The 27,682-nt window shown below is 41.5% G+C and overlaps 1 protein-coding gene across 4 annotated transcripts in view; it reads right to left on the bottom strand.

The window, feature by feature from the left end:
- Positions 1-228: 228 nt before the first annotated feature.
- The window catches only part of XDH (xanthine dehydrogenase), a 76,929-nt gene continuing 49,475 nt past the window's right edge, over positions 229-27,682 (bottom strand). For 2 of the 4 annotated variants that reach the window (XM_005576183.5, XM_005576184.5), the window contains exons 25-36: positions 13,731-13,922; positions 13,434-13,579; positions 12,593-12,674; positions 11,981-12,076; positions 11,240-11,368; positions 10,488-10,562; positions 9,519-9,571; positions 6,981-7,095; positions 6,135-6,200; positions 4,295-4,483; positions 3,488-3,664; positions 229-1,863 (exon numbers count right to left, since the gene is read on the bottom strand). In XM_005576183.5, the coding sequence (XP_005576240.3) occupies positions 1,813-1,863; positions 3,488-3,664; positions 4,295-4,483; positions 6,135-6,200; positions 6,981-7,095; positions 9,519-9,571; positions 10,488-10,562; positions 11,240-11,368; positions 11,981-12,076; positions 12,593-12,674; positions 13,434-13,579; positions 13,731-13,922 (1,371 nt within the window). In that variant the 3' untranslated portion in view covers positions 229-1,812. Of the gene's footprint in view, positions 1,864-3,487; positions 3,665-4,294; positions 4,484-6,134; positions 6,201-6,980; positions 7,096-9,518; positions 9,572-10,487; positions 10,563-11,239; positions 11,369-11,980; positions 12,077-12,592; positions 12,675-13,433; positions 13,580-13,730; positions 13,923-27,682 lie in introns of those variants that run through there. The other 2 variants (XR_012422511.1, XR_012422512.1) reach the window with 2 other exon arrangements.

The raw sequence follows: 27,682 nt of genomic DNA, 5'->3' as shown, positions 1-27,682 counted from the left end.
ATGGACCTGGATCTCAGTGTAAATACTCGTTTAGTTTTTAAAGCTCTTCTACCTTGACCATGCTGTAAAACAGCCAGCATATCTAGGATACTCTGGAGAAGGGAATTTTGTAAGAAAGTATGTGTGCGTGTGTGTGTGTGTCTTTTCAAGAAATGAAGGCTGGCCAAGATACTGAAGATACTAGGATTTGGTGTGATGATAATTAATAAGCATTTTTCACACGCCAACAAGCTGACAGTTTCATTTATTAGTGACATCAAGCACCAGTCCAACCATATCATTTCCATTATCCTCCCTCCATGGACAGAACCACAGATTCTGTCTGGCAGAAGGTTGGATTTATAGAGTGAAGGCATGCGACAGTGACACACTGTCCACTCAGCACCATGTAGGGATTAAATCACCTCTTGGAGCAATAAAAGGGATGTTTGTTCTTCCCTTGTTCTCTTTACCAACCGCAGAAACTTGAGGGGATCTAGGCAGAGTTCATCAGGCCCAGGTATCATATGACAGTAAGAAAACCAAGCCTTAGATAGCTGCAGATCCCTTACGTAACTGGAGTTGTCAGGTCATATATTTATAGACTTTTAAAGCAGAAGACAGGAGACAACCTTTACTGCAGTAAAATGGATCACAGGAAGGGGAAATGACAGTCCAAGATCACAAAGCTAGAGACAGAAGAGACAGAGCTGGGATGAGAACTCAGGCTTCTTGGCTCTTCTACCTCTGGTTGAGCTTGATTTTGACAGCAGCATTTTTATTTCTTTTTTTTTTCTTCAGAGACAAGATCTTGCTCAGTAGCTCAGGCAGGAGTGCAAGGGTGCAGTCACAGCTCACTGCAGTCTCAACCTCCTGAACTCAAATGATCTCTCCACCTCAGCCTTTCTAGTAGTTGAGACTACAGGCATGCACTATCCAGACGACAGGAGCTCTCTATGTTGCCCAGGCTGGTCTCAAACTGCTGGGCTCAAGCAATTCTCCTGCCTCAGCCTCCCAAAGTGCTGGGATTTACAGGCGTGAGCCACCATGCCAGGCCTGCTAGCATCATTTCTAGGTGGAAATTACTTTGGCTTCAAATGTAAAGATTAAACATAATCCTTTTTTGTAAATACTCAAAGAGGAAGGGAAAGAAATCTAGAACATTGTAGGTGCTCAATAATTGAGTTGGTTGGATTTTTGTGTTATAGAGTAATCTTGCTTTATGCAGCTTAACAAAATTAGATTCAATTAACCTTGAATTTGTTTCATTCTTTATTCTTTCCAATGATTCAAAGATGGTTAGAGGATTTAATCTTACCCCACTGCCTCACTGCAAAATTTGAGTATAGATTCAAGGTTATGCTTTGCTGTTCATTGGTTTGAAGGCAAGGCTTTCAGAGGAAGGCACACAATTTAAAGTAACTTTGGTTTAAGCTTCTAGAGGTTTGTGGGAGTCCCTTTTGAAGGACAGACACCATCAGAACTTGAGGTTATACAGGCTGTCCAGTAAGTGGGGAATAGCACAAACCCTTCCTGACCCTATTCCAAATACATGATTAGAACAGACAGAAAATGACCCTAATTGCATATTCACCATATAGGCCTAACAGTTTTGAATTTGCTTATCATTCTGTTTATAAATTACATTTTAATCAAAATCTCCCAATGCATTCACTTGTCTTCCAAATGCCATCCTGATGAATTAGGATGAAAAGTCACAGAATTAGTCACTGTCCTTCTGTGACTTTAATAGATCCATGTTCTGTGGTATGTTCCTCCTGCTCCATGGAAGCCCAAATGCAGCACAGGAAGACTCTGCTGAGGACTCTCTCTTCAGACCCTCACAGACCAGGGTTTGCAGTTTTCTGGTACACCAGTGACACACTAGGAAGGAATGATAGTGTTCTCATTGCCAGGGTCTGCTGATCATGCTCCTCCCACCCTCTTGCATACCTCACCTCCCACCACTGCCAACCACCATTCCAAGGCCAAGCACCACTCGGCAGGCCCAGCTGTCGAGAATGCCCCAGGGCAGGACTCCTTAATTTCCTAAGCCATTCATTTATTTTCATTGAGTACTTTCCATGTGGCAGGCATTCTATTAGGCTTTGGAGATATGGTGATAAACAATACAGATGCGATCACTTTTGAAACTCACGGTCCTTAAAAAGTTCATAGAATCAGCTGCTCACCCAAATCCATGGCAAGAATTTTTAAACGGCTGGTATGTTGTAACATAGAAACGAATCTTTGTTTCAGGTCTGGGGCCATGGAGAGCTTACTAAAATGACTGAGTTCTGCATCAGACTGTTTGCAAAGAGCTCACCTTGCAACCTGTGGGAGCTTATTGGCAGCCCACTCCTCTCAGGGAAATGGGTTTGGGTGATTGTCAGCATTGGGAACCATAGTGGGAAGGTTCTGGGCTGTGGGTAGGTTGCTGCACAGCTGTGGGCATCTTCACTGCCTGGGTGTGCCACACGGTCTGTGTAGTTCTCACTCCATAGCTAAAGCTCTTGGTAGACCCAAGGAAGACCTGAATGGGGACCCACATGCCTCCTTCACCCGCTGTGTTGAGGTCTGGGGATGGCAGATTTGTCTGCCCCTGGGGCTCTCCTGTGCCCTCCCCACTTGGGACCACGTGTACCCACTTGACCTCTAAATCCAAAAGGCTTATTGAATTTTAAAAAGAGAAAGCCCAACCTGAGTATCAGGAACAACCCAGTCCTGCTAACTCCACACAGGTTGCAGTTGCGAAGGCAATTAAAGCCACTCCAGTGCAGAGCCCACTCCAGCACCATTCAGAGGCTGGGCTGGTTCTGAGATCCTTACGGTGGAAGCAGCCATCCTAGCAAAGTCTTCTTTTGTTAGGCATTGCCAACGACAAGTATCACATAGGTGCTTGTTAAAGTGATTCCAATGACTACGGAATTCTTCTACTACTTCCTGCCACATACACCTTCAAGGCAGTAATCAATCACACTATAATGGAATCATCTGGTTTCCCAAGGTTGCAAAGTCTTCAAGGACACCTATGCGTCCCCAGTATCAGAATGGTACATGATAATCACAGGACAAATATGGTTGATCTAATTAATTATTTCCTCTTTTTCCCTCTATCCCCCCAATATTCATACAGAGTCCTTAACATAAATTAAAGCAAAAATGCTGGCGACTGACTGATACTAAAGATTAGGCTCTCTGGAGTTTCATCCATCACCCTTGTCTAGATGGAAAATAATAAAATCTGTGAGTTATGACTGTGCACCACACATTCCTCCCATCTCTAAAGAGGCCCAGCTACAAGCTACAGCTTTAAGGAGGTTTCTCGTTCTTCTCTTGCAAGTTCGAGTGTGTGTGCTGCATACCGCACACAATGAAGGGTGGCCATTGATGCAAGGCTGCCTGGTTGAGAGCCCAATACCTCTCCTCTGTGCAGAACGTTCCCTGCAGTTTGCCAGCCTATCCCTGGCCTCCCCTGGACTGAGTGGACGCTTGAAGGGCATCATACCAGGGTGGTGAACCTGTCCACGCAGGCGTTGCGGATCTTCTCCGGGGTGGCAGGGCTGTCTAGCCGGAAGAGTTCCTTCACGTTATTACCTGTGTGCTGAGCTCGAGCTGCACGGATGGCATCTTTGATGGCAAAGAAGATAGAAGCAGCCAGGAAGAGGGGTGGCTCTCCAACAGCCTGAACACAGACAGGGCACAGGGCAGGGGCTCAGGCAGGTGGTCCCGCCTCCACACCATCAAGTGGACCTAGGAGGCCAGGCAGCAAACTCTGCACGAGGAGGGCTGGTGACGCCAGGAAAGCACTGATGGGGGCCACACCAAATACAGCGGGAAGGCACAGTCAAAACTGATCAGGGGCTAAGAACAGTCAAGCTAGTACATGACCAGACCTCATGGACATATTTCTTTGAACACTCATTGTGTAATTTTCTCTGACGACATCATGCAAATATAATGTACCATTTAAAGTTATACTCAGTAATTGTATTTTACAGACCACAAAATCTGACGTGAGTTTTAACCTTTTCCTCAGTCACTAGCCGAGGACCTGCAACTCTGCAGCCAACATTTACAGGCACCATAGTCATATTACAGCATTTGCAGGAATTATGGGCATAAGAACAAACAAGAATTAAAACACTTTCTAGCATAGGTTGGTTTTTCTCCCCCCAAAGTACAGATCAGAGACCACCTATATCAGAATCACTAAAGATACTGGCTGAAAATGCAGGTTCCAGGGCCCTAAGACACCCCCATTGGAGCAAAATTTCTGGGCGTGGGCACAGAGCCAGAGCCAGAGCAATGGTACCTTTGATGCATAGATGGCCTTCTTGTTGGGGCAGTCTCGGAGCAGGGACACCCTGAACTCAATGGGGATGCTGCCAAATGCCGGGATCTTGTAAGTGCTAGGGCCGCGGGTGTGCAGGCTCCCCTCGGGGGAGTAGTGTAGCTCCTCTAGGGTGAAAAGGCCAAGGCCCTGGACAAATGCCCCTTCCACCTACAGGATGGATGGAGAGCACAGTTAGCTTGCCTCCCTCTTCCCTGAGGACAGAGACCATTTGCCACAATGGACACAAAGCCCCACCTGCAGTGCGGCCTGGAATGTAGCTAAAACAACCCTCTATTGCTTACCTGGCTCCTGCCCCAGCCCTGGGATAACCTATCTGGACTTCTGCCAGGCTTTGGCTCAGACAGAGCAAAAACATTAACACGGAAGGTCAGTGATTCTAGGAAGGTCATGCCGGTGGGCGTGTTTCCCATTAACACCTGCCGCAGTGCAGATGGAGATGTTCCTTCCATGTTGCTGCTGGGGAAATGGTGAGCCAAAGCTGAGAAGCAAGCTCACAGGAGGATTTATTCAAAGTAGATTCTCTGAGACTTACCTCCAGCCTTTGTGAATGCCCACCCTACCATTTTCTCTGGGAGAAAGTGCCCTCACTGCAGTTCAGCTTACAGGTCTCTCCTAGGGTAACTGCCATGCTAGACAGGCCCACACATCTGCTCTCTCAGCCCCTTGCTCAGAAGCGTGACATGGGGCACTACCGTACCTCAATGAGCATTCAGAAAAGAAACCGGCTGGCAATCACCTTTGGGTCTACAGTGCCTGGCTTGGTGCCTGGCCACAGTAGGGGACCATAAATGGTTGTTCAATGAATTAATGAACAGATTGACTAATGGCCAGATTTTCATATACTCAGTAGTTGTCCATTTTTGAGAAGTACAATTTGTATTTTCTACCAGATGCTCAGTCTTGAATTCTTGATTCCTCTTCTGTTTTCTCCTATTTCACCTATTCTTTATTTTATTTTATTTTTTTGAGACTGAGTTCTGCTCTATCGCCCAGGCTGGAGTGCAGTGGTGTGATATCGGCTCACTGCAACCTCCGCCTCCCAGGTTCAAGGGATTCTCCTATCTCAGCCTCCTGAGTAGCTCGGATTATAGGTGCATGCCACCACACCCAGCTAATTTTTGTATTTTTAAGTAGAGATGGAGTTTTGCCATGTTGTCCAAGCTGGTCTCGAACTCCTGACCTCAGGTGACCTGCCTGCCTTGGCCTCCCAAAGTGCTGGGATTACAGGTGTGAGCCACAGGTTCCAGCCCTATATCACCTATTCTTCTCAGTAATCCCATATTCTCCTAAAGCGATTTTCTCTGGGACCTCCCTTTACTACTTCTGCTTAAGCCTTTGTGTTTTGCTCCCAGGGGCCTTCCACCACTCCATGTTTGGCAGCATCTGCTTCCTGGGGTACAAAAGCTGTTCTGGGTGGAGGAGGAATGAGAAGACAGAAAACTCCTCTGACCTCAGACCCGCTGTCTGGGCATTGATCCCAAACTCAATCTCCATTCTACACTGTGCTTGCACTCAAATTGGGTGTGTGTGCATGTCCACATGTGCACGCCATGTTCCCCATTCCTCATCTTGTTCTTTGAGTTGTGAGCAAGTTAATCTATATTAATTTGCTTTCTGTCTTGAGAGTTGGTTGGGCTATCACCAATCTAAATTCTACTTTGTGGAGAACTCCCTAGGTTCCATGTTTCAGCCTGTTTGAAGACAACCTTGGACAACATGCTGTGACTGGTGGCCCCAGGAGGGGAGTGGAGCACATCGGTGGCCAAGTCTGTCACCATCCTGGTCTCCCAAGCCTCACCTGTCCAATATCAATGGCAGGGTTTAGACTGGAGCCAACATCCATGACAATATCTGTGCGGAGGTTCTAGAGGAGACAGCAAAATTACAAGCAGTTAGAGAAGAAAAAGATGTTTGGAATATGATAGATGACTCCTGGTGACCCTCAGACTACAAATGCCAACCAAAGGGTATGTTCCCAAGCAGAAAGCCCTGGGTGTACTCAGGCAGAAGTGTTAATATTCCCACCAAATCTCTGCTGCCACCATCACTGCTGGAGTCTGAGTTTGTAGGAGTAGGGGATGGAGAGCAGCAATGATCTCTCAGTAACTGGAAATAACACACATTCATACGTGAGTAGTCAGATAGGGTCCCAGCCTGGGGCTTTGAATCTGAGTCTGGGTAGATCATGTACAAAAGAGTCAATATACTACGTTTCATGGGCTGAATCCAACTCGCCCCTGTTTTTGTGGGGTCTGTTGTAATAATAATTACATTATTAAATAGCTGGAAAAAATAAAAAGAAGAATACTTTGTGACAAGTAAAAATTGTATGAGATTCAATTCAAATTCAAATTTCAGTGTCTATAAATCATATTTTATTGGAACAGAGTCACACTTACCGGTTTACAAGCTGTCTGTGACTGCTATCACACTTCAATGGTAGAGTTCAGTAGCTCAGGCAGAGACTGCATGGCCCACAAAGCCTAAAATACTTATTCTGTGGCTCTTCATAGGATGTTTGCCTATCCTTAATGTAAGGCATTATTTTTCCAACCAGAAAGTTTGTCTCTATCAACTTTTGGTATTACCACTCAGTTGTTTCTCTTTCTTTCCCACTAAGTACTAAAGTTTTGCAACTTCTTACCTTATGATCTCCTGTTAAGCAGTCAATTTCTACTTCAGAGCAAGCCACCCCATAGCTGAAGTAGTGGAAAGGGTTCCCTGAGTTAGTCTCAAAGCTGTAGCCCAGATTGGGTGTTCTGGGAAAGGAAAGAGAAGATACTGCGCGTGTATTATCATGAACACACCCCCTTCCCTATGCATGCACAGCTTGACGCACAACATCTTTCAACCCCACAAGTTTTTGCATTCAGCTGTTCTCCAAAAAAGTCTATGTGTTTTGAACAGTTTGAACCTGTTAATGAAACCCAGGTATTCCAGAACATTTTGTCTCTGGGCTCTCCTCTAGTTTGCCAGTAACCCTTCTGTACTCTTTCTGTACAGCCTAGCAGTGTTTGGTACCATGCTGGCTCCTACACAGTAGAAACAGAGGTAACAGATCCGTCTGGGCTCACGAAAGATGTGAAAGTCACACGCCAAAGGATGCACTGAATTAAAATCCAAGGTCTTCAGGACAGAAAGTTCTGCCTGTGGTGGCTCTTAGACTGTTCACACAAGTTCACCTGCTTACCTTCTCAAGATGAAAGTTAGTAAGATCAGTATCTCATGCTAACCTGGGTGCATCTTTAAGCAGCCACTCCCCACCTGCTGGTCCCTTTGAAAGTTCAACAAATGATTTGAGGGAAATGACACTAATAGAAACAAATGCTTCCTTATACATTTTTAAAATTTTCAATCTGGAGTACCTTATACAATTCCACTTTTGCCTGAGTCATATAAATATATGTGTATATCTATGCGTTTGCGCATGTGTATTCACACACCTCGAGTTTACAGTACACTGACTCTGTTATTCTATACACTACACAGGGATAACGTGAGCTGATATGACCACATCTTCACAAAAACAAAACCCATATGGGGCTGAGGGAAAAGGCTTCTCCCAGAAAAAAACACCACCAACTCCCAGAAAAAAACACCACCAATTCGTTTGACCTCTGTTTTTCCAACTTTCACCATGCTCATCTGGTTTCACCTTTATAAAACCTTAGTTTCATGAACTCCAGAAAAGTAATAGGAATTTATGAGAAAATGAGTTTATGTATGTGTAGGTCAGATATTAATTACCTAGAAAGTATTGGCAAAACATTTATTCACCACACATATATATACATGTTTATACATATATATGCCTTATACATATATATGTATAATACTTTTATATGCTTTATACATATATATTCAATGTAATATCTATACACATATATATGAACCATATATAGTTCATATATATGGCATAGAAATGTTTTTTGTGTATATATGTTTATACATACATATGTCTCATACATATATGTATAATACATATATATGCCTCATACGTATATGTATAATACATATATATTCAGTGTAATATCTATACACATATATTAGCCATATATATGTTCATATACATGGCATAGAAATGTTTTGTGTGTGAATATATGTTTATACATATATATGCCTTATGCATACATGTATATGACTATATACATGTATATGCCTATATACATGTATGCATAAGGCATATATATTCAGTGTAATATCTATACACATGTATTAGCCATATATATGTTCATATATAGGGCATATAAATGTTTTTTGTGTATATATGTTTATACATATCTATGCCTTATATGTGTATAAACATATATGTGCCTAACATATATATGCTCTCATATATACTCATATACACATGAAAATGTTTCATATAAAGAAATGTTTACACATATATATATTTATGCATCTATATAGTCATACATTCAGACAAGATATTTTAAAGAAACATTGAATTATTTTCCAAATATATTGAAAGAAAATATTCCAAATATCTGTGAAAGAAAAGGTCCTAGTTAAAATTCCCAGAGATGGCTAAAACATGATGACTGACAGTATATATGATCATATCTTTTTACAGCTGCTAAGTCAGTTGGGCAGGGTCTCTAGCTATTTATGCTGCTACTAAATTTAAAGTTGCAGAAGACATACGGTCTCTTGAAAATCTCCCTGTATTAATAAGGTTCCACTGTACTCTGCATTTTGTAACAAGACCATGTGCTAAATCCTCCTCTCATTCTATAAAAAAATCCCACACACAGTACAAAGAAGCACGCGTAGCTAACAGCAATACCTAACTCATAACACTACACACCCTGGTTTCTGCAGAACACTGAGGGAGGAATGGTTAGGTGACTGGCCCTAAAATGTCATCCGTAAGGAAACAGGGGAACAGGTTCAGCAGGACCACTGACTTCCTCAGGCAAAATGGTGCAGCCTGAGATCAGAACTACAAGTCAGGTCTTCTGACACACAGCTGGTACTTTTACCCCTTGGCACACAGCGTGGCTATTCCACATATTTTAGAGCATCTTTAGACTGAAATTAGTGGAAGTCTATTGAAGAGATAAGAGTTTCAGTGGAGCTGCTCTCTCCTGACCACAGCCTGGCAGGATTTGGTGCTGGAGAGGACCAGTGAGGTTAAGATGACATCGCACTATGAGCTGGGCAAGGACAGCACCATACTTACCTATAAAACCCAGTGGCAGACAAGCTCACTGTGTCCGTGTAGGCAGCTGTGACCTGAGGAGAGGAGATGGCCATCAGGCAGGAGAAGTGGGGTTTTCAGGAACCCTGACCTGCCACTAAGCTTTCACCCAACTACCAAAGTCAAGCTACATTCATGTGCTTGGTACACGTGGTATGGAGAGGTCAAAGAAGGCATAGTAAGATGAGTGAGTCTGAGAAAAATGGCATGTTTTCTTTAAATCTATTGAGGAAGATTTGTACTGAGCTGGTTTACGTGGGGTCACATTTGATGTGCTAGTCTTCTGCCCAGTTCTACCACTCCAATACTGGGGAAGGATGCAGAGCTGCCATTGATATTTCCCCCTACTGGAGGAGCCACAGCCTCCCACCTGCGAGAGACTCCCTTGCAGCTTCCCTCTGAGATTTCTGACATTCAGGCCACTGATCTAGAAGTCAGAGAATTGGGCTTATTCTTATCTTAAGTACTTGTTCTGTCATTCCCCAAATCACAGGAATGATAGAAGTCCTTGGGTGATGTTTTCTCCCCACGCTCTCACAGAGGGAATCTCAGTAGACCCACACTCAAGAGATGGAGATTTGAGGAAAACCAGGCTCATTTGGGACAAAGATGGTGTGGGAGCAGACCCGGTGAGTCAGTACAATCTGATGAGGCACATTCAGCAGGCACCCATCCTCTCAGGCTCAGGCAGCAAAAACCCTGATTCCCACAAGGCTGTCAAGATCAAAACCTTCCCTCAAATGACCTCCCTCAGTGATGAAAGCTACAGAGAAAGCGACCCAGCCAGGATGAGCATTTATTCGTCCTGTAAAATCACACAAACCACCTCAACTTCTCTCTGCTGTTCTGACTAGAATATTGTCTCCTATTGCTTGTTCGGGGTCGGAACGGAGGCCCTGCTGTCGATTTCTCTCTCCTCTGCAAAAGTGACTTGGATCCGCTCAGACTCACCCAGTCTTCCCAGGAGCCACTGGGATTCTTCTTCTTGTAGGGTTCCAGCCTTTTCAAGATGGTCTGACAAGCCGCCTAAAGTAAACACCCCCCGCACCGCAGACACATCACTCCTCTGCATTCAATAGCCCAGGCAAAACCCGAGGGCCCCAGCAAGGCCATCTCCAAGCAATGCTGTGCCCAGGGTGCCACTCAAACAGCCTGGCCACCCACTCCAGAATGACCGAGGCCCAGGGTAGAATCCACAGGACCTGGCCAATAGGGCCACCACTAGTCCCTGCTTGGAGAGCACCTCCTGACCCAATTCTTAGACTGACAGAGGGTGCAATGTTTGAGGGATCCCAAGGGAGGTGCCTTCTTCCCTCAAACTCCTTGTTTGATTACATCCCCCATATGGGAGAGGAGCAAGTGTGGCCAACCTGACTCTATAATCGAACTTCAGCTTCAGCCCATTGTCCTATTGCCAGCTCCAGCACCAGGGAGTATTTCCAGAAGCCTCTGCTTTCCCTCAGCATCCTCACTTCCCCATCCTGCACTCATCCTTCCCAGCTTTGAGGGCAGTGATTATGATTCTTGGGCCTCTCTTTTAGCTTGAGGTTTGGAGAAATAGCATCCTCCTGGATAAGGGAGCCAGAGGCCTGGCCAGAGCCAAAGGCCTGCAAGGAACCCTTCTAGCTCCCACCCAGGGAGACTCTCCAGGCCCACAGCTCTGGGCTGGCCCTCTGCTCTGCGGGATCCCACGGGCTCCTTACGTAGACGGCTTGTCCATTGAGGTCAGCGCTGACAGAGGCAGCCGTGGGAGAAGTGTTGGGCACAGTGTTAGTGCTTGTCTCACTGATATAAATCTTAGAGGTGGGGATTTTCAGAGCTCTGCTGGCCACCTGCGAAAAGAGAAGACATTGCCCTCTAGGGAAGGGGTTATCATGGGGCTTGGCTGCCTTCTCTCCAAGACAGGATTCACATTCACTGTTACAGGCAAGAAAACAATTTTGTAAGCTCTAATCTCATTGTCTGGGATGTCCTCACATCTGGCTGAATTTGAAGGAGCACTTGTTGGAGCGGTTTGGTTGGGTAAAAGCATTCATAAACTGACAGTGCCTTTTTACACTAACACTCACTTTTCACAAGATCCAATCTGGCCAGTCTCCATGCGCCAAGCAGATGTGCTGACTCTAATCCAGCTCATTGTCCTCACCCCACTCCGAGGAGTCTTTTGGAATGTGGGAAACCTTTACACACACAGTGTGCCCACCTCACACACTGAGAATGTTGGTAATAGCAATGTCCTCAGAGGTCACCTGGCCAACTCCTTTGCACAGTTGAGGAAACTGAGTTCAAGTGCAGGAAAAGACTTGCCCGAGGCAACACGGACATAAGCAACAGGGCTGGGGACAGACCCTGGGCCTGCTTCTGCTCTGGTAGGTCCCACTGCTCAATTTCTTATACCACTTCCCCTAACAACAGACATCACGGTGCTAGAGAGGGCTGCTCACCTGGACCATTTTGGTATGAAGGCCTTGGCCCATCTCGGTCCCTCCATGGGTCAGCAGCACAGAGCCATCTGTGTACACATGAAGCAGGGCTCCTGCCTAGGGAAACAGAAGGATGCCAGACACAAACGTCAGTAAATTCCAATTCAATAAAGTTTGGGACCAAAGGTATGGAGCCCAGGAACAAGAGAACCAGCAGCATTTTGGATGTAAATCTCAGACAAAAATTATGGCAGTATGAATCTCATGATTTAATTATATAGCACATCAGTAGTTGCAGCAGGTTTTCATATGTTTCTCTCTGTTTCTCTTGTTCAAATATCTGTCCTCACCCTGTAAGTGAAGAAACAGAACGAGAAAAATAGAGTAGCTCTCACCAGTCCGATAGTAAGGAAAGGTAAGAACTAGAGGTTGATCCCAGATCTCTGAGTCTCACTGCCCATGACCTACTGGACAAATAGGACTGTGCAAGTTCAACTTTCATTTAAATAGCAAAGAGTTCCTTCAGTAAGCCCTGTCACCAGTGACAACGAAATTTCCCTTGCAATGCTGTAAACAAGGGGGAAATGGGGTCCCAGTCCAGCGGAGATAGACACAATTCGATAAAGCAATTACCTGATTCAGAAAAGGAAGTGTGAAGCTTATTCCAAACTTGGTGGGAATTATGTACAATCCTCTCTTTTTCCAACAATTCTCCCTAGAGAAAAGGAACATTCTTATAGAAACTTCTCTACCATGTTGAGGTCATGAACATCTTTGGATCAAACCAAAACAGGACATCCTTGGGGTTGCCCGTATAGTCTTGTAATAATGGAACTATGCCCCAATAATGTAGACAAAGATGAGAACGGTCAGCTGGTGCACAGCCCACTCCAGGCGGTCTTGACTTTAGTGTCAACACTCTTCTTCCCTGAGTGCAACTCGTGCTGGGTCAGAGTGGCTTGGTGGTCTTGGGCTGTTATCTCCAGGAGGCACTGTGCTTTGCCAACAATAATAAAGCCTTCTCTGTGCTTTATATTTAATTGTCTGAATAACTCTGTGAGGAGGACAGAGCCAGTCCAATTATGTCCACTTTTCAGATGATGAAACTGAGGCCCAGGGAGATGGAGTGACTCCAAAATTCATATTTATAGATTGGTGTCAGAGGCAGGTGTATAACTGTTATGTGTTGGTCCTGGGCCAGTGTTCTTTACAATATGGTGTGCCCAGAAGGTTTACAAATGCTTAAAGATGAACCACAACTGATAGACTATGACACTGATTGCAGGCTGTGAGCCCACCTGCCCCAGGCTGAAGATCATTATAAGATCTTAAAGAGATGGCTGTGAATGAGTTGGCAAACTCAGCAGTCTCATAAGTTATCCATTAAATTATTAGCTTCCTATTTTGGGGTCAGGAGAAAGGCTGTAGGATATGAAACCCAGGAAAGCACTGGACCCCTACTCCCAGCGCTTACTTGTTGAACTTGTCAACCTCACTCTTCCGAGCATGATACTGAGAGCTTGCTAGGCATTCTTCCCAGCACCTGGGCAAGGTGAAACTCTCAAGCTTCTGGTTGAAGTGTGTCAGGTCCCCTTCTTTGTACAGGTTTTTCATCCGCACCTTCCCAAGGAAAGAGACACAGAGGCCTTGTTGGTGGCAAGAAACGGTGGGGGTGGGGGCAGCCCCCATGGGAGATGCCCAAGATACAAAGCCACTCTCCCCCTAAGTAGTCCAAACCACTCTGACTTGTGCTACCAAATGCTCCGCTTACCTCCTCTGCAGGCATCCCACAGGTCACCGCAACTTCACTCATCCAATACTCGGCAATGAGCATCCCCTGGGGACCCCCAAAGCCCCGGAAGGCCGTGTTGGAGGGAAGGTTGGTTTTGCACAGCCGCCCAGTGCCCCGGATGTTGGGAATTTTATAGCAGTTGTCCATGTGGAATAGAGCTCGTTCCATAATCTGAAGCAGAGGAAACAAAAATGGGAGAGAACAGTGTGCTGATTTCATTGGCTCCTCAAAGTAGAAACTTTGAGGGCCTTATCCATGGCCTGCCTTTCCCCTCTGCACCACAGCTGCTCTTCTTCAGCCCAAGTTATTTCTCCCCCAGGATATTGCAGCAGCATATTTTTTTTTTTTTTTTTTTAGATGGAGTCTCGCTTTGTCACCAGGCTGGAGTACAGTGGCGTGATCTTGGCTCACTGCAAGCTCCTACTCCCTGGTTCAAGCGATTCTCCTGCCTCAGCCTCCTGAGTAGCTGGGATTACAGGCATGCACCACCACACCCAGCTAATTTTTGTAGTTTTAGTTGAGACAGGGTTTCACCATGTTGGTCAGGATGGTCTCGATCTCCTGACCTCGTGATCCACCACCTTGGCCTCCCAAAGTGCTGGGATTGCAGGGATGAGCCCAGCCTGCGGCAGCATCTTTACTGCACCTTATCCACCTACTAGTCCCCTCATTCAGCTCCTCTGTGGAGAAGCCTTTCCCAGAGTCTCTAGTTGGAACTAATCACTTGCCTCTTTTTGAAAACAGTTAACTTTAAAAAATTCATTGTAAATTAGTTAATAAAAACGAATGAAACCACCATGAAAGTTGTACTGCAAATAGTTTGAAGTGTCGCATACTTCTATAAGTCATGGTATGAAAAACAGTAGCCTTTTCCACTTTCCTTCCTTCCAGTCTCCAGAAGCAACTACTTGCAATTCTCATAGCTTATCATTTATCAGCTATTTAGATAAACTTACACATCTCTAGATAATGTGGCTACATTGCTACGTCTTGACTTTTTCAGCTTTAGACTTTTACGTTGTCTTTCTTTTATGGAAAAGGAGAATTTAGTTTTGGCTTAGCCCCCTCCCTCCAGCCCTCACCCCTACCAGCTTCCTATTTCCCAGTATAGTTGTATTTTGATCAGATCAATAGTCAACTTAATATTATAACTCTGTAAACATTACTTACTGCTGAACCATGTAGTTACATTACAATTTCTTCTCCCTTGATAATATTTTTTTCACCCTGGAGTTAAGAATTGTCTTTATTTTTTCATCTGCTTCATTTTGTATGTACTTATTACTAAGCCAACTTAAGTTTTCCCCAAATTCTAAAAATCTGCTCCTAATGCGTTTTCTCTTTTCCCTCCTGAGCCCTGGTTCCAACATGCTCAAGCACATTAGATTTTCTATCCTAGAGCCATCTGGCCTACTCCAATTTAAATTGGCTGCCCACTAGATCTGCTATTCAGCTGTTACCTAAGGATTTAAATCTGAAATCCCCCAGTGAGATCCAAAGGGGTAAAGGGATTCATCCCAGGGATTCCCTTCATCTCTCTCCATATTGAATCTCCTGTTCCTGGATTCCATGCCTTTCCCTTTTTAAATTTTACTCCCTCATTTTGTTGGAGTACATCCTTTAATATCTTCATAAGAAAGGATACGCAAAGAGGAACATCTTTGACACCTTGCATATCTGAAATGTCTTTATTCTACTTTCACCTTTAATTAATGATTCCGCTGTATATAGAATCCTAATTTGGAAGTAGGCTTTCCAGTTTTTCTCAGCAATTTGAAGGCATTTTACCAGTACATTCTAGCTTCCTGCTATTGAGAAGTCCAATCAACGGCTTTCTAACTCTTGGAAAGGGTTCTGTTTTTTTTTTCCTGAAAATTGTGAAATCTTCTCTTTGTCCTCAGGTTTCTAAATTTCATAATGTTATAACTTGGCATAGGTCTATTTTCTTTCATTGTGCTGGTTATTGAATGTGCTGTTTTAATCCCAAAATGTATGCCCATCAGTTTTGGAAAATTTTTTGAATTATCGATAGCTCCCCCCCCTCTATTTTTTCCATTCTTTCTTTCTGAAATGATTATGATTTGAACCTCTTGAACTAATCCTCAATTTTTTTTGTATTTTCTCTATTTTTTCACATTATTTCCCATTTTTGGGAAATTTATCAAGTTCCTTTCAACCCTTCTGCTTTCATAGTGTCAATTCATGAGAGCTCTTTTTCATTCTTTGACTGCTACATTTTAGTAACATTCTGTTCCTTCTTTAAATTGTAATATCTCATCTCTCTGGAAAGATCAATGGCAGTTTTCATGTTTTTGTTGTTTGTTTTATTTTGGTTTTAGTTTATTTCCCTATGTGTACTCTCTCTCTCCCACAAGTTGCTTTACATGTCTTTGATAATTTCAGTCTTACTCATCCTAGATGATTTTTCTATGCCTCAATTAATTCTACTTTTGCTTTCCCTAGTACTTTATCAACTTGCATTTCTGTTTCTTTTACCATCTATTTCCCCAGCCATATTGTGAATTTCTTGAAGGCAGAAACAATATCATATCCTTCTTCATGTGGCCACCCTAGGCACTTAATAAATATTTGCTGGATTGAATTAAAAATCTTGTAAGATGTCTAGGGACAAAGACTGTTTTTCAATGTGATTTTTCCCATGCCAAAAAGCATGTCTTCTACGTGGTGAGAACACGAAATAAGAACACTTCTTTTTTTTGAACAATTTTAACCCTAGATCTGAAGTGTGAAGTTTTCTAACTGAGCCCATTAGGCAGCCCCTAGCAGAGAGGAGTGGGATCCAAAGGGGTAAAGGGGAACGTTGGCTTTTCCTGAAAACGTCAACTTTTTTTTTTTTTTTTTTAGAGATAGACTTTTGCCATGTTGGCCAGGCTGGTCTTGAGCTCCTGACCTCAAGTGATCTGTCTACCTCGGCTTCCCAAAGTACTGGGATTATAGGCATAAGTCACTGCGCCCAGCCACCTCTTTTTTTTTTTTTTTAAACAAGAATCTATACATATGTAACTACTATGGTTACAAAATTTAAGATTTAAAAAACTGTAAAAAGTGGTACCACCAAAATAAATTTGTTAATTCTCACAATTGACTTTATTTCATCCAAACCCTCTAGTTATTTTTCTAAACAACTCAATACTCCAAGTTCATCTGCTAAAGCTGTGACCACAATAATGAGGAGTGTGTAGCTCCCACTTCTGGTCTTACCCTGGTCATTTATAATGTGACTGGAGGAGCATCAACTGAGACTAAATATGAAAGCACACGATAATTACTGATGACATCACTCAGGATTCTATCTTGCGAGAAACTCAGCATTGATGTATAATACGGAGACTTCCACTTCCATACTCCCACTAAGTACCACTAAAAACTCTGGAATTCTATACATTTATTTAAAATCAACCACAACAGCAATGTAAGAATACTCTGAAAAGTGGAGGGAAAAAAAGGCAGTCCCAGGAGGGACTTTGCAATCCAAGGAATGACATGATGGTGAGTTCCAGGGGTTTCCTTTTTGCCTCATCTATATATCCCAGACTTGGGGCAGGAGCTGGCAATCCAGAAATGCCAATGATGACAGAGACCAAAAAGCTCACTCTATATCCCAAATCCTTTTATCTCTAGTCAAAAGACCAGGAAAAGGGCAATCTAGCAAAACTAAACACTTTTAGACAATAAGTACTCCAGTCAAACATCACACACACAAAACTGTAGTCTCATTCCTACTCACACCGGCAAAAGCTCAGTGGGAGCCTAAACTTTCACATTCATGAGGCTGTTATGAGATACCCCAACACTCCTGCTGGGATGGTGCCAGAGGAGACCAGGAAGGGAGTTGAGACTTTCGTTGCTGATGGCCAGTCATAAAGCTGTACCTATACCTTATGATTGAGTCACTGGAGAACACATCGACTTCCCCACCCACCTAACAAAGACACACCACTCTTCCCTTCCATTCTGGTGGTGTCAGAAAAACTCTAGTGAAGAGTCAAGACTTTTAGCACAAGCCAGTGGTAAAGAGACCACCCACACCATGATGTCCATGGACAGCACTTGGAATGTAGATCTCCCACCTCTGCCCAGAAGTAAGGAGTTGTTCCAACCCTGAGTATCAACAAAGGCCAAGTGGAAGATCAAGATTTCTACCCCCACCTAGCAGTGATGAGGTGGCATCCACCACTGCTAAAGCAAAGTCAGAAAGAGCCAATTAAAATAGAAGGCTTAAATAAGATCCAAGCTCTCAGAACATCATTATCACCATCATCATCACCGCCATCATCTGTACATTAGTGGTGGGTTTCTCCAAGTTTTAGTGAAAAACCACTTGTCATACCAAGTGTCAGGAAGATCTCAAACTTCCTGAATAATAAAAGATAACCAAGAGATGCCATCACTGAGGTGACAAAGATGTTAAAATTATCTGACTATAGTTTTAATGCAGCCATGGGAAAAAAAAAAAAAAATGCCTCCAAGATCAATTGTGAACACACTTGACACAAATAAAAGGCTTCCAGAAATAAACAGATAGTTTCAGCAAAGATATAGAAGATACAAAGAAGAACCTAATGGGCCTTTTAGAATTGAAAATGCAACGACCAAAACAAATAGCTTATTGGGTGGATTCAACAGCAGAAGAGAGGGGGCATAGAAGAGAATCAGTGAACTGAAGAATAGAATAAGATATATTATCCAGTCTGAACTATATTGGGAATATGGAATGAAAAAAAAAAAAACAGTTTCAAGGACCTTTGGGACTATAACAAAAGACATAACATTGAAGCCACTGGAGATCTGGAAGAAAAGGAGAAAAAGAGAAGAGCATAAAAGTACTCAAAGCAATAATAACTGAAAAGTTTTCAAGGTTTCAAGATATATAAACCTACAGATTCAAGACGCTTAGTGATCTTGAAACAGGATAAGCCTGAAGAAATCCGTGATAAGTCCTATCATAATTAAACTTCTGAAAACTAAAGACAAAGGAAAAAGTCTTGAAAGCACCCAGAGAAGATGACAACTTACCTACAGGGGGAGCCTAATTAGAATGAGAAAGGATTTCTCATCAGAAGCCACAGAGACCTGAACGAAGTGGCAGTTTCTCAGGTGCTGAAAGAAACGAACTGTTAACTCAAAATTTAATGCCCAGTAAAGTTATCCTTCAGGAACAAGGAAAAAAATCAAGACATTCTCAGATGGAAAACTAAGAAAATGTGTCCCCAGCAGACCCACAATAAAATAATGACTAAAGGAAGTTCTAAACAGAAAGAAAAGGATAAAAGAAGGAAGCCTGGAAAATTAGAAGGAAAAACACTATAAGCAAAATCATGGGTACAAGCAGTAAGCTTTTCTTTTCAGTTTTTAAAATTGTCTGATAGTTGCAACAAAAATTAAAACACTGTCTTGATGTGGTTCTAAATGAATGTAAAGAAAGTGTTTAAAATAAAAATAATGTAAATGGGAAAGGGCAGAGTCATAAAGGGAGGTAAGTTTTCTATACATCACCAAAACTAGTAAAATGAGACCTTCCGTAGGCTGTGATAAGTTGTATATATATAACATAATACCTTGAGCAATACTAAAAAAGCTATGTAAGAGATACTTTTAAACAAAATGGAATTCTAAAAAAATGTCCAAGTAACCCAACCACAGCAAGGCACACAAAAGAATACAGAGAAATGAAAAGCTGATAGAACAGACAGAAAACAAAAATAAAGTGGCAGACTTATGCCTCAACACATCAGTAATTATATTACCTATAAATAGTGTAAATACAATTAAAAGAGATTAGCAGAATGGATTTAAAAACATGACCCAATTACATGCTATCTTCAAGAAAATCACTTCAAATATAATAATGTAGGCAAGTTGAAAGTAAAAGGATGGAAAAAGATATACCATGCAAACATTAATCAAAAGAAAGCAAGAGTGGCTTTATTAATATGAAATAAAGTAGACTTCAGAGCAAATACAATTACCAGAAACAGAGAGAAGGAGATTATATAATGAAAAAAGTGTCAATCCTCCCAAAAGACAGCAATACTAATTGTGTCTGCCCCAAATAACAGAGCTGAAAAATCTATGAAGTAAAGACTGGTAGAACTAAAATGAGAAATAGAAAAAATCCACAATTACAGTTGGAGATTTCAATGCTCCTCTCTCAAAATTGATAGAAAAAAATAGACAGAAAATCAGGAAGGATATAGAAGAACTCAATACCACCATCAGGATCTAGTGGATATTTACACCTGTGGTAGGAAAAAGAAATGCCTCCCCAAAGATATATTCACTTTCTAATCACAGAACCTGTAAATACTACCTTACATGGCAAAATATGTGATAAAGTTAAGGATCTGGAGAGAAGTAGCTTATCCTGAACTATTGCAGTGGACCCTAAATGCAATCACATGTCTCTGTAAGAGAGAAGTATGTATAGGTAGACAAGAACAGACACACAGGAGAAGGTGACGGGAAGACAAGGACAGAGACTGGAGTGATGCAGCCGCAAGTCAAGGAGTGCCACCAGCCACCAGAAACTAGAAAAGGTCAGGAACGGATCCTTCCCTAGAGCTTCCAGAGGATGTGCGGTCCTGCCAACACCTTGATTTCAGACTTCTGGCCTCCAGAACTGTGAGAAAATAAATGTTCATTATTTTAAGCCACCCAATTTGTGGTGATTTGTTATAACAGCCACAGGAAGCTAATACACAGTCCATCAACAGCAAAATACACATTCTGTTTAGGTGCCCATGGAACTTGTATCAAAACTGACCATGTCCTGGGCCTTGATATGAACCTCAACACACTTGAAAGAATTGAAATCCTGTAGAATGTATTCTTCAACTAAAATGGAATGAAACTAGAAATCAATAGAAAGCCTCAGGATAGAAAGATAACAGGAATATCTATAAACACCTGGAAACCAAACAGCATGCTTCTAAATAATTAGGGATCAAAGAGAAAGTGGCAGGGAAACAAACAAGCAGACCAAAAATACAAGACAAAAATGAAATACACATACCAAAACTTATGGGACCTGTCTAAAGTAGTGCTTAGGGGAAACTTTATAGCACTAAATTGAATACATTAAAAAAGAGGAAAACATTCTCAGATAGTTATTTAAGCTTTCAACTCAATAACCTAGAAAAAGAGAAGCAAAATAAATCCAAAGCAAATAGAGTGAAGGAAATAATAAGGATAAGAGCAGAAATCAGTGAAATCAAAAACAGACACAATAGAGAAAATCAATGAAACAAAAACCTGGGTCTTTAAAAAGAGCAATAAAATTGACAAACCTCTGGCAAGACAGAAAAACAAAGTGAAGCCACAAATTACCCATATCAGGATTGAAACAGGGGATGCCACTATAGACCCTGAAGGCATCAAAAGAGAAATAAGAACACACCATGAACTATTTTACACACATAAATTTTTTAATAACTTAGACAAAATTAAATTGAATTCATGGAGATAAAGAGTAGAACGATGTTTACCAGAGGCTGGGGAAGGTAGGGGGGACGGGGGATAAAGTGGGGATGGTTAATGCATAAAAAAATACAGTTAGACAGAATGAGTAATACCTAGTATACAGTAGCAGAATATGGGGACTATAATATTTAAAAATATACAATAATTTATCGTTTATTTATTTATTTATTTATTTATTTATTTATTTATTTATTTTGAGACGCAGTCTGGCTCTGTGACCCAGGCTGGAGTGCAGTGGCGCCATCTCGGCTCACTGCAAGCTCCGCCTCCTGGGTTCATGCCATTCTCCTGCCTCAGCCTCCCCAGTAGCTGGGACTACAGGTGCCCGCCACCACGACTGGCTAATTTTTTGTATTTTTAGCAGAGACGGGGTTTCACCGTGTTAGCCAGGATGGTCTCGATCTCCTGACCTCGTGATCTGCCCGCCTCGGCCTCCCAAAGTGCTGGGATTACAGGCGTGAGCCACCGCGCCTGACCTATCATATATTTAAAAATAAATAAGAGTAGAATTGAAATGTTCCCTAACACAGAAAAATGATAAATTCTTGAGGTAATGGAAACTTACATTACCCTGATTTGTTTATCCTGATACACTGTATGCCTGCATCAAAACATCATATGTACCCTATAAATGTATACAACTACTGTGTACCCATAACAATTAAAAACAAAACATTTTAAAATGAATGTCTCAAAGTACAAAACTACCACTTCAACATGAGATAGATAATTTGAATAGTCCTAGAACTATTAAGGAAATTTAACCAATAGTTTTAAGGCTGTCAGAAAAGAAGTTTCCAGTTCCAAATGATTTCACTGGAAAATTCTACCAAACATTTTAAGAAGAATTAACACCAATTCTGCACAATCTCTTCTAGAATTAGAAGAGGAATTCCAACTCATTTTATGAAGCTAATGCTATCCTGACACCAAACCCTGACCAAGATGGTATAATTTTAAAAGAAAAAACTACAGAGCAATATTTCTCATGGATACGGATCCAAAAATCTTTAACAAATTTTAGCAAATACAATTTGGCAATATATTAATTATACCATGACCAAGCTGAATTTATTCCAAGGACAGTGGCTGGTTCAGTGTTTAAAAAAAGGAATGAATACAATCCACCATATTAATAAGCTAAAGAAGAAAATATCACATGATCATATCAGTCAATGCAGAAAAAGCATTTGACAAAATTCAACACCCATTCATTATAAAGATGCTCAGAAAACACTAATGGAAGGAAACTTCCTTAATCTGATCATAAGTATCTACAACAAACAAACAAACAGAACCCTACCAGTAACATATTTAATGATGAAAGACTGAATGCCTTCCCCTTAAGAGTAAAAACAAGGCAAGGATATATGACCTATAGTTCTGCAAGGTCTGGCTAGCCATCACAGTATGTAAAGAAAAAGAGATTAAAACTTGCAGATTGGAAAGGAAGAAAAAAACCTGTCCCTATTTGCAGATGATAATGATTGCCTACAGAGAAAATCCCAAGGAATCTGCAGAAGAAATTCTAGAACTAATAAATGAGTTCTGCAAGGTCACAGGATATAAGAAACACAAACTGAAATCACAATGAGCTATCACTTCACACCCACTAATTCTAGTGGGTAAAGACAGACATACCAAGTGTTACTGTGGATGTGGAACCCCTAAAGGTTGTTGATTGGAATACAAAATGGTATAGTCACTCTGGAATATAATTTGATCATTTCTTTTTTTAAAAAAAAATCAATAAAAATTAGGTAGATCCATTTATTTTTTAAATACGAGAATAATTTTGGAAGGGCTATTTCACAAATTCAGCATTAACCAACTCTATAGACATGTTTAACAAAACAAAACAAAACAAACACCAAAAAGAAAAAAGGCATTTACTCTTGGCCCTTTTAGTACAGGCGCAGTGTCCTATTGCATCACAAGTGCTAGTGTTGCAGTAACAGATCCAAGGGCATAATATTAAAGATTCTTTTTTCCAACTGCGATTTAGTTGAAAAATAACGTTAATACAAACATGTATGAATGGCTGTCAAGACCACCAGTGAGCTGCAGAATACCTAGAGGCCTACCTACTTAGATGACTGAAACTAGTAAAGCAGTATTAAAATCAGTGCTTTTACTCTTAGATTAACAATGACAGAGTGAGATTTCTTTGATTCCAATTTTATGAGGTGTGGTGGGGAATTGAGAGGAGATACGGGGGAAGACTGGCAGCGTGTGCTGAGATAGAGGTGGGAATGTGGCTCAAATTAGTCAATATTCAGATTAGGATATTGTTTTAGAAAATTTTAAAAGTGCCCTAAATTGTGGCATATTGAAAAGGATATTAAGGAACAATGATTCATTCGCTCTGAACACAATTTAATGAGTGCCATCAATGGGTTTAAGAAATAAGCAGAGAGGGGGGATGGTGAGGCAAAATGAGGTGGAAGAGAAAATGGTAAGTGAAAAATATGCTTGAACATTGAAGAATGTGAAAAGGCCACCAGAGAAACTCCTTTACTTATCACTCAGAAGTGCTCTTCCCATTGGCTACCTGCTCCTGATCACCCAAACATCAAGTTTAGAGCACAGGAGCAGTAACCCCCTTTATCTGCAATTTCACTTTCCATAGTTTGTTAACCAAGGCAACCTTCGTCCAAACATATTATGTGAAAAATTCCAGAAATAAACAATTCATGTTTTAAATCACAAGTCGGCCAGGCACGGTGGCTCATGCCTATAATCCCAGCACTTTGGGAGGCTGAGGTGGGTGGATCACCCAAGGTCAGGAGTTCCAGACCAGCCTGGCCAACATGGTGAAACCCAGTTTCTATTAAAGATACAAAAATTAGCCGGGCATGTTGGGGCGGGGCGCCTGTAATCCCAGTTACTTGGGAGGCTGAGGCAGGAGAATCGCTTGAACCCAGGAGGCGGAGGTTGCAGTGAGTCGAGATCGCACCACTTCACTCCAGCCTGGGTGACAGAGCAAGACTCCATCTCAAAACAAAAAATAAATAAATAAAATAAATAAAATAAATCACAAGCTGTCCCGAGTGATGAAATCTGATGACCTCCTGCTCTGTCCTGCCTGGGATGTGAATCATCCCTTTGTCCTGCTTATCCACACTGTATACTGCCTGCCGCTTTGCACTGAGTAGCTGCCTTGGTTGTTAGATTGAAAAAACATAGTGTATAAAGGGTTCAGTACTATCTGAGGTTTCAGGCATCCACTAGGGTTCTTGGAATGTATCTCCTGCAGATAAGGGGAGACTACTGTATTACATCTCAGCTTCCATAAAACTTTACTAATTTGGATTAAGAACACAAGCCTGATTTAGTAAAAAGCATCCATAAATATTCAGAGGTATAGTTTTGTTTCATCAAGTAAAAAGAGCAACTAATTCCAACTGTTGAAGTAGTAACAAGTAAAGGCTTCACCAGGCTTGCCTCGATGAAGAGTTAAGACATATTTTTAGGTCAATAGCACAAGATTATTGAATAACTTGTATGCTACAAACATGCTGCTTCCACTCATCAAAACAACCCAACCATCTTTACTATTCCAACTTGCTGAGAACCATGTCAGATGTTGCCTTCAAGAATGAAATGTTTCTCAAAACTGTTCTATCAAATGTAGTAGCTATTGGACATAAAACAGGTAATTTATTTCAGACTTTAGCCAGTTTTCATGAAGTATTTATTTCCAGCTTCAGTTTATTCCAACATTAATTTATGATAGGACAGTTACTAAAATTAGCCATTTCTCAGACTATAACTTGGAAATCATAAGAAATGGACAATTTAGGTCACTAGTCAAAATCTTGATTCAAGTGATGATCCAATAGCTTACAAATGTCTTCAATAAACTGAACTTTGAGGCAGAACAAAAAACAGAAAAATCTAAAACCTCTCTATCCCAAGCACCAATAATGGAGGCTAAAGCAATTACACCTACAAATCCTTAATGACAGGTCTCTCCTAATGAAAAAATCCTGCCAGGCGCGGTGGCTCAAGCCTGTAATCCCAGCACTTTGGGAGGCCGAGACGGGCGGATCACGAGGTCAGGAGATCGAGACCATCCTTGCTAACCCGGTGAAACCCCGTCTCTACTAAAAAATACAAAAAAAACTAGCCGGGCGAGGTGGCGGGCGCCTGTAGTCCCAGCTGCTCGGGAGGCTGAGGCAGGAGAATGGCGTGAACCCGGGAGGCGGAGCTTGCAGTGAGCGAGATCCAGCCACTGCACTCCAGCCTGGGCGACAGAGCGAGACTCCGTGTCAAAAAAAAAAAAAAAAAAAATCCTGAGATTTAAGCACTGTGACTTACAGAAGGCAGGTTGACTTACTTTCAATAAAAAGACAATCGGCAATATTTTATTTTGGGAACTTAGCATTTCACAGATCCTCAATATGTTTTGAGGTAGGTCAAATATTAATAGTGTATTTTGCAAACAAAACTCAAGCAGATGTTTTGTTACTTGTCCCAAACCACAGGAGCAGTTCTATCACGGCCAGGAAGAACGTGGTCTCTCAGATCTTTCAGATTAATCTGTCATGTGTGAATTTAATGGTAATCACTTGCAAATATTCATGAAAAAAACAAAAGACTAGATATAGAAATTCTACTTTGGGATATTTTAAACTTCTTAAATTTATCCTATAATGAGTATATACTTGCTCTCATTACAAATACATATATAACTGATCTTTACAATTACAAATGAGCGCAGGACTGACTATGTTGTTTTTCTGCCTTTTGGGGTGAGTAGAGCAGGGAGATAATCAGCAAGCTTTCCTCAGAGCACTAGGCAGCCTTTAACTGAAGGTGCTATGTTCGAGGCACCATTGACTATGATTTGGGATCATAGGAGAGCAGGTATACTAGTGGAACCAGGATTCAGAAAAGATGTCTGGATCCAAAAAGCGGAGGCTCTTTGAAAGTCAAAGATGAAGAGAAAAACAATAACATCTCAAGCTACTGATCCTGAGTTGTACTAGGGCATTACAACTACTTGTGAGAGGAGCTCCTACAAGAGCAGTAAGCTTGTCCCAATAAAGCCTATTAAAGTTATTACTAACTAGACAAGCCACAAGTAAAACTAAATTGGTATTTTATTAAAGTGACATCTATAGAAGCAAATATCTAAACATTTTTAATATGAGCAAGTTTTACTTGTCATGTAAATTCCTCTCATTGTCACAAGCCTAATTCAATTAGCTCATCATAATTCCTAAAATAATTTACTAAAATTCAGCTCATCTTGACATAGGTTCTTAAGCCAGTATTCTGAACTGTTTCATTATAAAGTTCCTTCTATTTAAACAGTTGTAGAATATTAGTAATAATAAAGCCCAGCTCTCCCAGTGCCTGCCAGGCTGCCTCTGCCCATGAAAATGCGATTATTTCTTAAAATATTAAGCTCACCACAGATTCAGCAATTCTATTCCTAGGAATTTACTCAAGACAAATAAAAATACATGTCTACGTAAAACTAGTATGAGAGTGTTCAGAGCAGTCTTATGCATAAAAGCAGAAAACTGGAAACAACACAAATGTCCATCAAGTGGTGAACGGTAAACAACATATGGTATATCCTTATGATGGAATATTATTCATCAATGAACAGGAGTGAAGTACTGAATCATGCTATAACATAGATGGGCCGGACACGGTGGCTCACGCCTGTAACCCCAGCACTTTGGGAGGCTGAGGTGGGCCGATCACTTGAAGTCAGGAATTCGAGACCAGCCTGGTCAACATGGTGAAACCCTGTCTCTACTAAAAACACAAAAATTAGCCAGGCATAGGGGTGCATGTCTGTAATCCCAGTTACTTGGGAGGTTAAGGCAGGAGAATCGCTTGAACCTGGAGGCAGAGGTTGCAGTGAGCCAAGATTGTGCCATTGCGCTCCAGCCTGGGTGACAGAGCAAGACTGTCTCAAAAGAAAGAATAATAACAAAAACATAGAGGAACCTACAAAACATTATTCCAAGAGAAAGACACCAAACAGAAAAAAACTAAATAGAACATTTAATGGTTCTATTAAATGACTTAACTACAAGACAGAAAGTAGATTAATGATGACCTGGGCCTGTGGAATGGTAATGGGAATGACTACAAATGGATGCAAGAGATCATTCTGGGGTGATGGGAGTTCAAACACTGGATTGTGATAGTGGTCTAACAACTCTTGAAATTTACTAACAACCATTAAGTTACACACTTCAAATGGATTAACTTTATGGTATGTAAATTATACTTCAATGAAACAATTTTTCAAAAAGCAATTAGACTTCTTTAAAATTAAAACATCATGGAAACGTGTAACATAGAAAATGACAGTGTATACCCCTCTCAATACCATTCCAATCATTGTTAATAATTTGATCATCACTGTTAACAGTTTGGTATATGTTCCTTCAGACACTTTTCCATGC

The sequence above is a fragment of the Macaca fascicularis genome, chromosome 13, assembly GCF_037993035.2.
Source record: "Macaca fascicularis isolate 582-1 chromosome 13, T2T-MFA8v1.1".
Classification (NCBI taxonomy): Eukaryota; Metazoa; Chordata; class Mammalia; order Primates; family Cercopithecidae; genus Macaca; species Macaca fascicularis.
This window is presented reverse-complemented; position numbering and strand designations above follow the sequence as displayed.